This window comes from Oreochromis niloticus, linkage group LG16 (assembly GCF_001858045.2).
Source record: "Oreochromis niloticus isolate F11D_XX linkage group LG16, O_niloticus_UMD_NMBU, whole genome shotgun sequence".
Taxonomy (NCBI): Eukaryota; Metazoa; Chordata; class Actinopteri; order Cichliformes; family Cichlidae; genus Oreochromis; species Oreochromis niloticus.
The window spans coordinates 17,924,394-17,938,458 of record NC_031987.2 but is presented as its reverse complement, the minus strand read 5'-3'; the positions used below and the strand labels follow the sequence as shown (position 1 = coordinate 17,938,458).

Below are 14,065 nucleotides of genomic sequence, written 5' to 3'. Positions count from 1 at the left end.
GACTTCTTGTTATGCTTTGTGTTGCTTATACAAAAGAGAGGTGCATACTGATCAAAGAAAGCCTTTATTTGAATGCTTTTTATTTTTTTGAACTGTTGTATACACCAGTCAGCCAAAATAATAAAAACACTGACAGGTGAAATGAATAACAGTGATTACCTTGTTATAATCATAAGCAATATTTTTTTTAAATGTCCATAACTGCAGTTATGAAGCTACAGGCTGAGTGTTTTTTGCAGTTGGCATGTTGGTGTTTTGAACAGGACGTGACAAGTGACGGGTAAAAATCAGTGTTAAACCGAGGACACGACGTGCTTATTGGTTAAGGACTTGTCAATCACAATCACAAGTGACTGACAAGTCCTCTTTGGCTAAGGGCTTGTCAATCACAAGTCCTTAGCGAAAGAGCGTTTCCTGGATTATCCTCCTGTCTGATTCTAACAATGGCATTACAAAATGAACTTCATGTTTTATTCAATATGACCTGAAACTAGTGACTGAGCCAATAAAGTCATCGGAAAGTGTTCACTGAGGTCATGAGCTGTGAGCTGTTTTCCAATATCTATCCAGCTTGTCTTGTTTTTTAAACCAAAGGAGTCGCCCCCTGCTGGACATGAAGAAGAATGCTGGCTTAAGTCAGATCTCCTTGCAGACCTTTGCTAGTATGGGGCGCCGTTTGTAAACTGAAACATGCCGAAATTAACGGCAACATTTTTCCACATTTAGCTCTAAATCTTACAAAAACATGTTTTTTCGAGTCATTTTTTACAACATTTAGTAAAATATTTGTAACTTTTTATATTTAAAGCAGAATTTTAAATGTTAAATCTAAATGCTAAATGTTAAATCTAAATGCTAAATGTTAAATCTAAATATTATATATAAATCTAAATATTAAATGATAAATCTAAATGTTAAATGATAAATCTAAATGTTAAATGTTAAATCTAAATATTAAATGATAAATCTAAATGTTAAATGATAAATCTAAATGTTAAATGTTAAATCTAAATATTATATATAAATCTAAATGTTAAATGTTAAATCTAAATGTTACGGGAAACTAAATATTTAGCTAATATGCAAATTTATTGTACGGGTCAACGGAAATACCAAAATAAAAGCTTCAAGAAAACCTCCCGCGCTAAAGTGTGCCGGTCGTGGTCAGGTTGTGTGTCTGCGCTCCTCTCACGGTCACTTTTGACTGCCATGAGCTGCTTCACCTATTCCCTACCAGCATGTCCAGCGATTTAGCTGAAAACATTGGAAGAGCCGTTTTGTCGGCCATCCAACGATTCAGCGGTAGTGCACCCTCAACCTCACAAACGCCGCAGCACTTGGTAAGTTCATTGTATAGCATTTTGGACGGGTTGATAGCAGTGTTAGCAAAACTAGCAAAGCTAAATTACTTAGCTAGTCCTCAATTATTTCATTTGGTAGGCAGCAGACAGAGATAAAATAAAAATATTGCCAGGAAAAAAAATGCATCACAAATAATTGCAAAAATATAACTTGCAATACAAATAAGTACATTTTGCTCATATAACATGTGGTTGCCTTCATGTGTCTGCCAGAATCGATTTTGTACTCAAACTTCACTACGTTATGTGTTATGAATAATATGATTATGTATCGACTTCCTTGTACAGACAGTGGTCAAAAAGGACAGACTGAAAGTTTTTCAGTAAGAAGGGTCTGAGGGTGAGTTTTAATTGAAGCTTGGAGTTCACCTGTCAGGGCGCAATTTTGTGCATCCGTGACCAATTGGCATTTATGGATTTCCTTGTTTATTGCCTTGTTTGAGAATTTGATTGGACAACTCAACATCATCGAGAAATCCACACATCCTGACAGCACAGGCACTCTTGTCTTGAAGAGGAAGAAGAGGCACTCACTCGCTAGCTAGCTCTTGACTAAGGATGGCAACTTCGAGCGCTGCTGAAACAGTAAAATTGTTCTTGTGTTGAAGTGTTCATGTTTATTCAAGATTTGTGTATATATTTGTGTTTTTAAAGTTTTTTTATTGCAAAGGTTTAAAAAATATTACTGTTGTTTTTAGATTTGTGTATTTTTCCCTTATCTGTAAGATGCTTTACATTGTTTGACCTGTCTGACCCAACTGCACCCCCACCAATATTTTTACCTCCAGTTATCACTGGGGTTAACCACTGGAAGCTACATCTGTTTTAATTTTTGTTTTAAATTCTGTTGTTATAATGCAGAGCTCTGCTTGAAAACTGTGGGTCCTTGCATGTCAGAACCAATGGTGATAGCAATTATTGTGGACTGAAGCAAGACCCCAAACTCTCAGTGTGCAGTTTAAAAGGTTTATTTGACAGGAATTCAAATATAGCAACAAAGATTTGCAGCTGGGGAATTATGGTTCTCCACACAGGAAGTGACTCCTGTCAGAAAGAAGAAGGAGGTTAATCCGTGTTGCTGGTAAGTTCTGAAGCCTTTAATGTTTGAACTGAATTGGATTCTTACTTGAGTATTCTAAGCAAAGAGGCAGTGAGGGAAGTGACCGGCCAGGAGGCAGGTGTTGGTGGAGGGCTGAGAGGCAGGTGAGTAATTCCACAATTCCTTTGTGCAGGAACGGACAAGTTCAGAATATCAGGTATTTTCCACAGGGGGAGAGCTCTCTAGCCAACAGGGTGGATCACCTGGAACATAGAGATGGATGATGTTAGCTCAGGCAACTTTTAGTTTTTTCTCTCAGTTTTTCTTTTAATTATTTGACTTTTTCTATTTGTTTATTATTTATATCCTATGTGTTTTTATTATTTAGTTTCAGTGTACAGCACTTTGTGTCAGCTGTGGTTGTTTTAAAGTGCTTTATAAATAAAGATGGGTGGATGGGGTGGAACTTGGACATCAGAAAGCCGGATTTTAACAATCAAACAATGACAGTCTGGCAAAGAATCGAATCCTGAGGTGGTCCTTAAATACTGTTGAGTGATGATCAGATAAGAAGCAAGCACATCGGCTGAAGAGCAGGAAACCAGTAGGCACTGCCAGCAGGAGCCCAGAGTTTACTCTGCCCCCCTCCACCTGAGAGAAGAGGAAAGAGCGTGACAAGAGAGAGAGAGCAACAAAGGACAACAACCCTGACCAGTCTTGGACAGTGACAAGACATTCACACGGCCCTTACTATGATATGTGTCACCCACCTGAACTTTGTTGCATACTTACCAGTTAATCCACTGAACTGGTCTCAAAAGTCCCCAGATCACAGTCCTTTTAAGCATCCTTGGAATGTGAATGGAGCATCTACCCAAAGGACCCAAAGGATAAGTTGCCAATGCCCTGATTTCAGACACTACAAGACACCACCAGAGGTCACCTGTCCACACCACAATGGCTCAAAACTGGGTTTAATGTTGATCATCGAGCATCCTATATATTTTCCATTTTGTGAATGCCTGCAGTTTAAAGATTTGTGTTTGTTTTGTAGTCAGTCAGAAGACAGATAAAAAGTTTCGGCATTTACTGTAAAATTTCTGTTTAAAATTCTGAAAACTTAATTATATTGGCACTGGTACCAATTAACCGAGGTCAGCATCCTCCTGTTTGTGCTAATTTCTTTGCCAGCTAAGCGAAGCCAGATTTGTGCACCGTAGAACAACTGCTCCCCAACGTTTATTCTGAGCAAAATGCTGTCTGACTATTTTTTTCTCTATTTACTTTCTCTTTATCTATCTGAGGAAATCAGTCCACAGGCTGTCATAAAAAGCAATGTAAGTCGGGAAAGGACTTCTTTTTTTTAAATCCATTAGCACAATATAAAAGTTAAAACATAAAAGTTTCACATCCTTACACACAGAACTTTGAAAATCGAAAAAAAAATTTTTTTTTAACTGTGTGTTTCTTTAGTATTTCTTGGTAAATCAAATACACAACACAAGCAACTATTTATTCCCACATCACATACATTCAAACCAGCAGGCTGTCATCATTATGTGTCTAATCAAATAACTATGAATACTAGAATAAAGCAATCAAAAGTTAGAATCAGGTTTCAATTTTAAAGCCGATTAATTTCTATAATATTTTCTGTTTTCTATGCGCAAAAACATAGAGCATCAGAAAAATGCTTATTTAGACTTATATCTTGTAATCTTTGAAGATCACCTCATTTTTAAATTGCACTTTATTAGAACCATCTGACTCAAAATGTGTTTGTTTGTGATTAGAGATGCCAAAAATATGTTTCAAGAGAACAGAGAAAGTAACGTACACGCTTTTCAGCCCACACAGTCACAGTGCCTGCTGTGCTCATACACTCATGCACCTCTTTCTGTTCTGACATAAGAGAGACCGTGTCTCTGAGGCTTTGACTGTTGGATACAACAGCATTGGACAGGACACAGGAGTTCAATATGCTCATTTATACTGAAGCCAATTTGTGCAGTTTTTGATCTATGGCCCACATTTTTAAATCACTCCTGTCTGGGTCTCCTGTTTCTTCTTACTTTATGTTTTATGACTCTTTTTTCCCCCCCAATTCCACATACCTTTCTATAGCAATGGATTTGCCATTATCATTCATCATTATTTGTACTGGTAGCTAACTTTAGGGCGATAAGGTTTGCATATATGCAGTAGCACACTTAATCAGATGCTCCTGTCAAACACTAATTTGTGTCCAACGCTGTCAAATGCTCGACTCTCTTTTGTTAATGTAAATTCCAGCAGATAATTAACAAATGGGCCATTACTATCATTTCCCCAGCAGTAAACGCTCACAACTGCCAGATGACACTGATACAATCAGGCTCCGGTATCCAGAGGAGGGTGACGTCAGTGTCAACATCAACCGGAGAGCACGAGTCTCAGACCTTCTTTAGTAATCTTTCTGCACACACGGCTCAAATATGGCTCCCCACAGTGCTTCCCAGACTCCCCAGACTGTGGATTTAATTAAACAGTGTGAAATTAATTAATCAGTGGGGTGGCAGGTAAAAGGACTTCTCACTGGAACTGCTCACGCAACCAAGACAGGCATTTCATGTGTGCTGACAGTTATTAATTTGCTGTATGTTTGATTATAGTGTTTCTATATAGAGATGCTGAAATTCGGAGAGATTAAAAGAGCTTGGCATGGGAAAAAAAGTCATGCAAATTATCAAAATAACAGCTCCCGAAAATCAAAGTGTAAACCTGTGTTTGATCTGTTCTATCAATTAATTAAAAATTTCAGTTCTGTATAATAATGTGGTGCAAATTAGATGGAAATGAGATAAAATATTCATTTAGTTATCTGGGGAATCTGCCTGGAGGGCTTTTTAGTCTTCAGTCTGGCTCAAAATGCTGTCCATATGGCAATTATGTACAGTAGTGTTGCAGGAGGATTGGTCTGATGCCTACTGGCAGAGAGGAGCCTGCCTGTGACAAACTGCTGCTAGGATCTGATGTGAGTTGAGGGAGATAATGAGGCTGTTGTAAGCCTTAAGTATAGAGCCTGCCCCCGGGGTGGCATATCTAAGTGCTCAGGCTTCTTCATTGTTGCACGTGCTGCTGAGGATTAGAAACACATTTACTTTTTTCTTCATAAACTTTGTCAGTACTTCCTGCAACTCTTTAGACAACTTCTGCTTTCATGTGGAAAGCCTCTTGACATTGCTTTGTGGAGGAGCTTTTTTTTTCTTTTTCTTTTTCTTTTTTCTTGTGGGTTGTAGATGTGAAGTCTTGATTTGATTCTGCTTTGAGCTATCTATAGCTCTTTTTAAGCACCCCACCAGAGAATGTGAATGTTCTGGGGTACATCCTACGGTGACTGAAGTTGAGACAAACGGCATATTTCGATTGAGAATCTTTTTAATATTTATTACATTGGTATGGCATTTCAAATTAAAATTTACTGACAAGGTAAAAAATGTTATATGGGTGAGGTGGTTTAATTTATATTGTTGATTATACAGGATCCTCTCAGGGAGCCCTTGCCTGCTGTGATTTAAGGATACCTGCCCACCTCTTGTGAGAAACATCCACTGCAGGTTGGATGCCTCCACCACCGCACTAACTGTCACATATATACAGCGTGTCCCCAGGAAACCATTGGTGCAAACTCCAGCACTGTGTCCAATTTAGACCTACAGCACACTACAGGTTTTCTATTTGAGTGTAACAGGGACACCATGCAACCAAGTGCAATACACAGAAAAAAAAAATCCCTGCAATGTGTGCAGAGTACTCGAGTGACCCAGGAGAATTGCCGTAATGTTTCATTACATAGAAAGCAATTTGTGGAATGCAGGCAAGTCTGCAGACATTATTTACAGACATTAACTTACTGAAATAAGCAAGACAGACTTCTTTAGACAATATTAGCAGGCATTTAATTAATAGCCATTCGGGAGTTGCATAGGAGAGTGTCTTGAAAGAGAGGGAGAGAGGCAAGCAGACAGTGTAGCCAATGGCAAGGAAACTTCAGAGAGACCTACTGGGCAGAACTGCAAGTGGTCACTCAACCATGGGATTAAAAAGCATTTAAGCCTTGTACCAGGACACCCCAACCCCCACTTCATCCAGCCGTGTATATTTGACCATTCAGGAAAAAAGAAAAGACAAATGTTAGGAGCCTGGTGCAAAACTGTGGGTTACAGGTTTTTCACAACGCCAGCATCTATAAATGTATTGCGGTGCCTTCTTGCAGAAAAAACATAATGAGCCAGCCTAAAAGGGTTTCTGTGTTCTGGTTAAGGTGCAAAATGGACTGTCACTACTGTTTATTTCATTCATGTCTGCATGTAATGAAAAAACATGCAATCAAATGTAGGACACGTTGACTAGAGTGGTTCACTTCACACTCCTGTTCACACTTCTAATGCCTCTTGGGTAACAACTGGCAATTTATGACAGGCTATTGACATATTTATAGGGGGCTCTAGTGAGCGCATGGGCTTGATTAGTACAAATCCATGCAGCAAACTAAATTACTACCTGGGTTTCCCAAAGTGATTTTTTTTTTTCAGTTCAATTTTGGTGCCAAGAGGATGTTGGAGAAAAAAGCTTTTGATTCGGTGATCACCAGCGCACCACAGCACCCCACCTGCCTATACTTGTTTTGATGGGCAATGATGAAAGCGCAGGTGGACGCGAGAAAACTCCCCTCCCTCGTCAGCTCCCCTTCCTCGTCAGCTACCGACTCCTCATCTGTGGTTTCCTATTAGCACAGGAGTGGAGGTTTGCAGTCTGGCTGCTGGGCACAGTGGGTCAGTGCTCACAAAGCTCTGTTTGTTCCCTGGCCTGCAGGGCTCCCAGGGTAAGCTTGGCTCCAGAGGGGAGACAAACAAAAAGGCACCACTGTCTCGCACACTGAAGTGATCTCCAACACGTTTGTCTTTTCTTCACAACAGGGGTACATTTCTCTTCTTAGGAGAGGAATGGCAAAAGGAAACAAGTTCTTTAGAAACAGGGCCTGAGGATAACAAAACTGCTGTTGTTCTGAGCTATGTATTTTTCTCAGTTTAAATGGCATTTTGAGTTGTTGCTTGTAATATATATATATATATGTGTATGATATATATATATACATTTTCTTTGGTTGTCATTTCTATTTGTCTAGCTTTTTATTGAGCTACAGTATCAACACATTCTGAGTGAAACCAGTGGAAACACAAAAAAACCATGCACATCGCCTGCTGTACCTCTGTCTGTAGAAAGCATATACGTATTATCTATTGCCGTATTGAACTATAGCAGGTGGAAACAGTACACAAAAAGGTTCCTCCTTTGATTAATAATTCCAAGGTGTCTTTTACACCCATATGTGCTGTCTGCCTGTGATTTCGAAGGATGAAATAATGTGCAGGATAGTCTTACAGCTGCCGTCAGGTCAGACATTACTGTTGTGCAGCAATCTGCAGTCCAAGTATAACTCCATTATTGAGGGGACTTTAAAATGGGAGCTGTGTGACACACAGCGGGATGATTTAGTTTAATGACCATGGCAGTGACAGCACTGTGATGGAAATTGGACTCCCCCTGCAAATTTACATCACTTGAGGGTACTTGGGGCTCTTTTAGCGGCTGCACTCCAGAGCACGAGCCATCAGGAGGTCCTGGATATGTCATGCTTGTCACCTTCCTTTAAGTGTATCTGTAGACGTGGGAGAGGGATTAATATTATATTGCCTACGGAAGCACAGAGGCCGTCTTATCAGCACTGCAGATGTGATAAGCACCTCTACCCCCATGAAAACCAAAAAGAAGAAAAAAAATCTCCAAGCAAAAAGACAAGCATCTCTTTGTGTTGTTTCCGCGCACCGCTTCTAAGTTTCAATGCAGCTTTAGTGGCAGATATGGTGTAATTTCACATCTGTTGTAATTTGATGTGCCTGGATCAACCTCTGTGAAATCGTCTTGATCACAACATGGCTCCTCTCAATTATTTAGAAAGTGGGCATATGGCTTTAGAGATACTAATCTCATTTCTTTTGATTTTTGAGGTATTCGGAATAGGATACTACACCACAAGTCCCAGAAAGAGGTACTAAAAAAACAGTTTCTCTGATCATGTTTTCTGGAAGCTTTGCATTCAGCCTCTTTTTATAGAAAAAAAAAATTAATAAAAAAAAATGTCACTTTTATGGAAACATTTCCCATCATTGCCATGACACTCATCTCACATTAGTTCACATCAATGCAGATGTCAGTGTGCACAAATTGTATTGCCCTCAAACTGATTCTGAGCTGTGAATGGAAGTTATGGCAACCATTGCTGTCACTTTAGTTTTATCAGAAAAACATGCAGTGGAACCATGGTAACAACATGTGACACAAAAAGCATCTACATCAAAGCCAGCATATACTGTAATTAGAATTTATTGAAGCCTGTCAGAAAAGGTACTGGATCTGCTGAGCCTTTGGATTCAGTCCAGTGCCTTCCATTAAACACAGTACAGTGCATTAAGCCTGTCTATGACACGATACAAAAACGAATGCACTCATTTCTGAATCTGCAGCTGCAAATAAGAACATTACATGTATGCATTTCCGAATAATTGTATCTAAAAAAAAATGTAGCATTCCTATCAAGATGAAAAACTTGTCATGTATAGTATATGATCATTGGCCACTTTATTAGGTACACGCATTCAGCTGCTTTGTGTTAATGAAAATTTCTAATCAGCCAATAGTATGGCAACAATTCAGTGTGTTTACGCTTGGAGACATGGTCAAGATGACCTGATGAAGTTTAAACTGAGCAGTGACTTTGAATGTGGTATGATTGCTGGTTACAGGTTGGCTGGAACTGTTGATCTACTGGGAATTTCCTACGCAATCATCTCTAGGGTTTACAGAGAAGGTTTTTCTTTTTAAAAAAAGCGAAAATATCCAGTGAGCGTCAGTTCTCTGGGTGAAAATGCACAACCTGAGTCTCTGTTTCTGCTGATACATTCGGATCATAGGGTCAGGTGTAAACACACATGAAAGCATGGATCTATATTGCCTTGAATCAATGGTTCAGGCTGTTGCTGCTGGTGATGTAATAGTGTGGGGGATGTTTTTTTCGCACACTTTGGGCCCTATAGTATCAACTGAGCTGAACTGATCTTTTAGAGACCAGAGCCTACCTGGTCTTTAAATGCCAATCTCTTTATCTTTATCTTTCGTTATCTTCTGATAGCTGCTTCCAATAGTATAACACCCAATGTCGCAAGGTTAAAATCATCTCAAGATATGTTTTCTTTTTTTTTGAACAGAACAATACGTTTACTTACATGATCTCCACAGTCACCAAATCTCAATGCAATAGAGCACCTTTGGGATGTGGTTTAACAGAAGGGATCACGGATGTGCAGCCAACAAATCTGCACCAACTGTATGATGTTGTCATGTCAATATGGCCAAAAATATTTTATGAATCTATGCCATGAAGAATTAAGGCACGTTTGAGGGCAAAAGAAGGGTCAACCATGTACTAGTAAGGTGTACCTAATAAAGTGGCTGGTGATGGTCTATATGCTACAATAAAAATGGTTACATTTCACACTTGGCATATCATGCTAGCAGGCATAGCTTTCTGGTAGATGCTAATAAAAAGAGAAATCTGATATTTGTGTGCAGATCTGAAAAAGAAGCTGAGCTGCAAAGCACACATGCGCACACACATTTGCTCACATATGTTGTGTGTTCTTTTACACAACTCCAAAAATGCGTGCCACCCACCAGCGACAAGGCATGATGACTCGACAAGCTACCTGGCACCCTCTGTAGTTGTAAGGCCAAGGCCAGTAGCCCCGCAGAGGCTCACACACTTTCTGGCAGTGAGTGTAGCTGCGTTGGCATTCGGAGCAGCAGATCCCCTGGTGGTCTAACATGGTGTCAAAGGTCAGGGCGCTTTCCTCTCCGGCCCCTCTGCTGCGCTGCATTTAAAGCAACCAATGTTGATTTTGAATAGCAATCGTGTTTAAGAAAAAAAAAAAAAAAGAATATCTTTTTTTCATATTCATTTGCAATTCAAATGTTTTGAAGAACTTCTCATCCTCTCAAGCATGTGACTGCAGTTCTTGAAGGCAGCATGAATTTTTATAACCGGTGGGAGTTTTCACTTCAGTTCATAAGTTCATCAAGTTGGAACGGCAGATATTACCCAAGTGACCTGTAATTACAGCTGCCAGTATGACACCTTAACAACAGCAGGGGTAAGTATGTACCTCCTACAGCTAGCAGAAATACAGGAACCACTTAAACACATTTCCTCGCCATGAACTTCTATCAGTGTGAAAATACATTTTAACAAGGCTGCCATCTTAAGAGTCCTGATGCAGTCGTCTATTAAAGTGTTGACAAAACAGAGAAACGTCAATTCATAATGAGCCTTAAAGGGTTGCTTCAAGGCTCTATATAAGCTTCTTGATCAAAAATTCACCAACTCTTGAGACTTGTTTACCATAAACAGCACTGTTGATGAAGAGACTCACTTGATAGGGGTTTTCGGGGTTGTCTGCTGACCCCACAGCTGACTGCGCCCCCTCCTCCTCTTCTTCCACAACTCTGGAGATGTCATTCTCTGCGTGACTCACCAGGTCCCCCTCCTCGGCAGCTGCCTCAACCTCCTCCATGTTAAACTGCCGTTTGGCTCGATGCGTGTCTCTCTTTTTCCTCTCCCCATCTGTTAGAGCAGTCGCAAGAGGCAAGAGTATTGGGTCAACATCCACAAGATGCCATACATGTCCTCAGAGCTCAATCCTACATAGCTGGAGCTGTCTCAGATGTCCTGAATAATTAAATTAGCAGCAGTGATATCAAGCAGTCTTGCATATTTCAAGATCATTCTTTTTTAATACAAGACTCTGCGAGTGTTTTTTCGGTGTTGGGCTCTAAATGTGGTGTATGTTCAAGATGTTCGAGTGCTTCTCCAACTTCTAAGACAAGGCTGTAAATTTTACAAGTGTGTCAGCAGATAAGCAGGGCAAACATAACTAAGGTTTTAATAAGCAATGAACAACATGCAGACTGATCGAAGACCAGTCTTCCTAGATTATGATGCTACACACAGCAACTAAACAGAACAGAAGGAAACCTTTATGATATGTCGGTCTGAGCCAGTAAATGGGAAGTTCCCCGCAAAGATCCAGAATTTTCTTGCTCAGAAACCTGGTGTCCTTCAGCGGCTGCTCTGCTGCAACCCATATAAGGAACTCCTCATCAAACCTCACTGGCATTAATTCATCTGTCTGACGGAGGGAGAAAAAAAGAGAGACAATGTCCTTGAATTACTTAGAAGGAAAAAGAAATTTAAGCTGTAATCTCTCTCCTTTTTTCCTTTTCAATTTACAACGGTCTGTATCAAGTAGTTTGCACGTACCAGGTCAAACATCACCATCTCTTTGTTGTGAGCTCCCATGGGAGGAAGTTTGGCTTTGATTTGGGATTTTATATAGCACTTGTCTCCTCCAAAGAAGCGGATTCCAGTCACTCCCTGCACCAAATCACAGAGATGCCATGTTTACACTCAAGGCTTTGCGACTTTGCTAAGCACACAGAAGGTCTCAGCTGAGCTACCTCGGGAAGCGAGAACAAGGACAAACTTACTCACAATTTGAAAGTCATGAATTTCCACGGCTTCCTCAGCTCCACTCCCGGTTTTAAATCTCTCAAGATTGTTGTCAGAATCAATTTCCATGGAGCCCTCCCTCACCTCCCCGTTGATGTTCATACTGTAATGAACATTATAAACCTGGCAGCATTCAAAGTGGGATGTTAAAATGACTGATTAGTCGAGTTATGTAAATGACACAGTAGCGAACACGAGAGAAGAGAGATAGAAAACAAGCTTCACGTTGCTTGTGTTATTCCCCAGCACAGTCATCAGTCACAAAATCCTCTGTAGTTTTACCACACTGAGAATTTGAGTAAAGCACCACAGGAGATGCTGTTACAGACCTTGATGGGGATGTTTGCCCTACAGGTGAGCTCATTAGTACACAAATAAACATTACACTATTTCTTATAAGATGGAAATGAATTCCAGGATCAATCTATGTAGTTTCTATGTGTTGCAAACAAAATTAAAGATGCATTTTTACAGTCCGAATTGTGATGGTTGTTGACGGCGCTTCCAAGAGATTAATATACATATCACAGAGCTGAAAACAACCATGCCCATTTAAATTTCCATCATTAAAGGATTCTGAAATGTACTCGCGGCGTGCTTCTCACCAAAAGCATCCCTGTCACGTTCACTCACAGATATTTGTTATTGAAGGGGCAATGCAATAACTACAGCGGTCCTTTTTTCAACGCTTACATTTTTATCGCTCCCCTTCTGCAGATAGAGAGTAGCCACGGATGCACACAACATTAAAACTGCACCAACAATGACAACCACGGCTCCAAATCTCAGGGGACGGCTGAGTCTAGCAGAGGCTGGTGTGCTGCAGGTGCTTTGTCCCTGAAAGTTCAGAGTAAGCAAAGTAAGAAGTGACACACACACTGAGCCAGGACAAGAGAAACATCCCTGGAAAGCTTTAGGTTTTCCTGAGTCGACAGCTTTATTAACATGTCACAGATGTCAGTTCTATTTCTAATAAAAAGCTAATAAGGTTTCCTTACCGGAGGCCTGCAATGCTCAAAACACCAAGATCCACAAGTTGTATTTTGCACTTTTTCCATAATCTCTCTTATTGTGTCTTGTATGAACCGTTCTCTGCTTGCTTCTCCTCCGAGAATCGGTTTGTCCACCAGAAGAGTTTTTTCTAGCCCTTAGGTGTGAATGACGTAGAGTTGATTTACTTCACTTGAGCAAAATTCTTCATCTGAATGTTACCTGTATTTCCATATTGCTCAAAGCAAGGTGGCCACCCTGTGGTATCAAGCTAAAACAAGGCTTAAGCAGCTCTGAGTTCACGGCAGACTGACTGGTGCCATGTTTTATGGACAGGGATGCAATTGTTGGTCAAAGGCATGTTATGTGACCTTTGAGTCAGTGATTGTTTGGAAAAGAATATATAACCTGTCACGACAGCTACAGATGAGGGACAGATTAAAGGGGGGAAAATGCCTTAAAGTCACTCAATCGGGTGTTGGTACACTATGTGACACCACAGTTGCATCAGAATTCCTTTGTGTGCTCATTTGAGTTGAAATCTGGTGATTACACTGGCCATAACAAGAACACATTGATGTTTTATTGTTTCCTAAATAGCAGAATTATTTTTATATGCTGTGAATATATTATAATCATCAAACGATTCACTGACATATTGCCATTTTGGAAGAGACCACCCAGGATGGAAATGATGAAATTTATATCATAGCAGGGATTACTCCGAACAATGTCTTAGCTTTAATTTCTCCCCTTTTCTCACCGTTCTGTGTTCTTCTATGTGTTTGCTGTGGATTTTCTGCATTTGCTTGACTGTTAGAGACTCCAGATTAAAGTAATGCACTATAATTCTAGTAAAACTTGAATAGAGAAGCTTTCATGCTCTTTGTAAGTCTTTATATTATGAGATGATACAAGAGCGCACAGGCTGGAAGTAATGTACACATTCATACACACACACACACACACACACACATAGACATAACCTTTGCTGAATTATGAATTTTTTCA

General features: G+C 40.0%; 1 protein-coding gene across 2 annotated transcripts; it reads right to left on the bottom strand.

Moving 5' to 3' along the window:
- Positions 1–7,800: 7,800 nt before the first annotated feature.
- On the bottom strand, positions 7,801–12,155 carry LOC100712314 (leukocyte cell-derived chemotaxin 1-like). 2 transcript variants are annotated; one of them, XM_025903975.1, is made up of 5 exons: positions 12,043–12,155; positions 11,816–11,929; positions 11,531–11,684; positions 10,929–11,119; positions 7,801–10,370 (listed from the first exon to the last, which is right to left on the bottom strand). In XM_025903975.1, exons 2-5 carry the CDS (start codon positions 11,852–11,854, stop codon positions 10,143–10,145), a joined length of 612 nt encoding a protein of 203 aa, XP_025759760.1. In that variant the 5' UTR covers positions 11,855–11,929; positions 12,043–12,155; the 3' UTR covers positions 7,801–10,142. The 2 variants fall into 2 exon arrangements, with proteins under 2 accessions (XP_025759760.1, XP_025759759.1); XM_025903974.1 differs by having other exon boundaries at positions 12,047–12,152.
- Between the last annotated feature and the right edge of the window lie 1,910 nt (positions 12,156–14,065).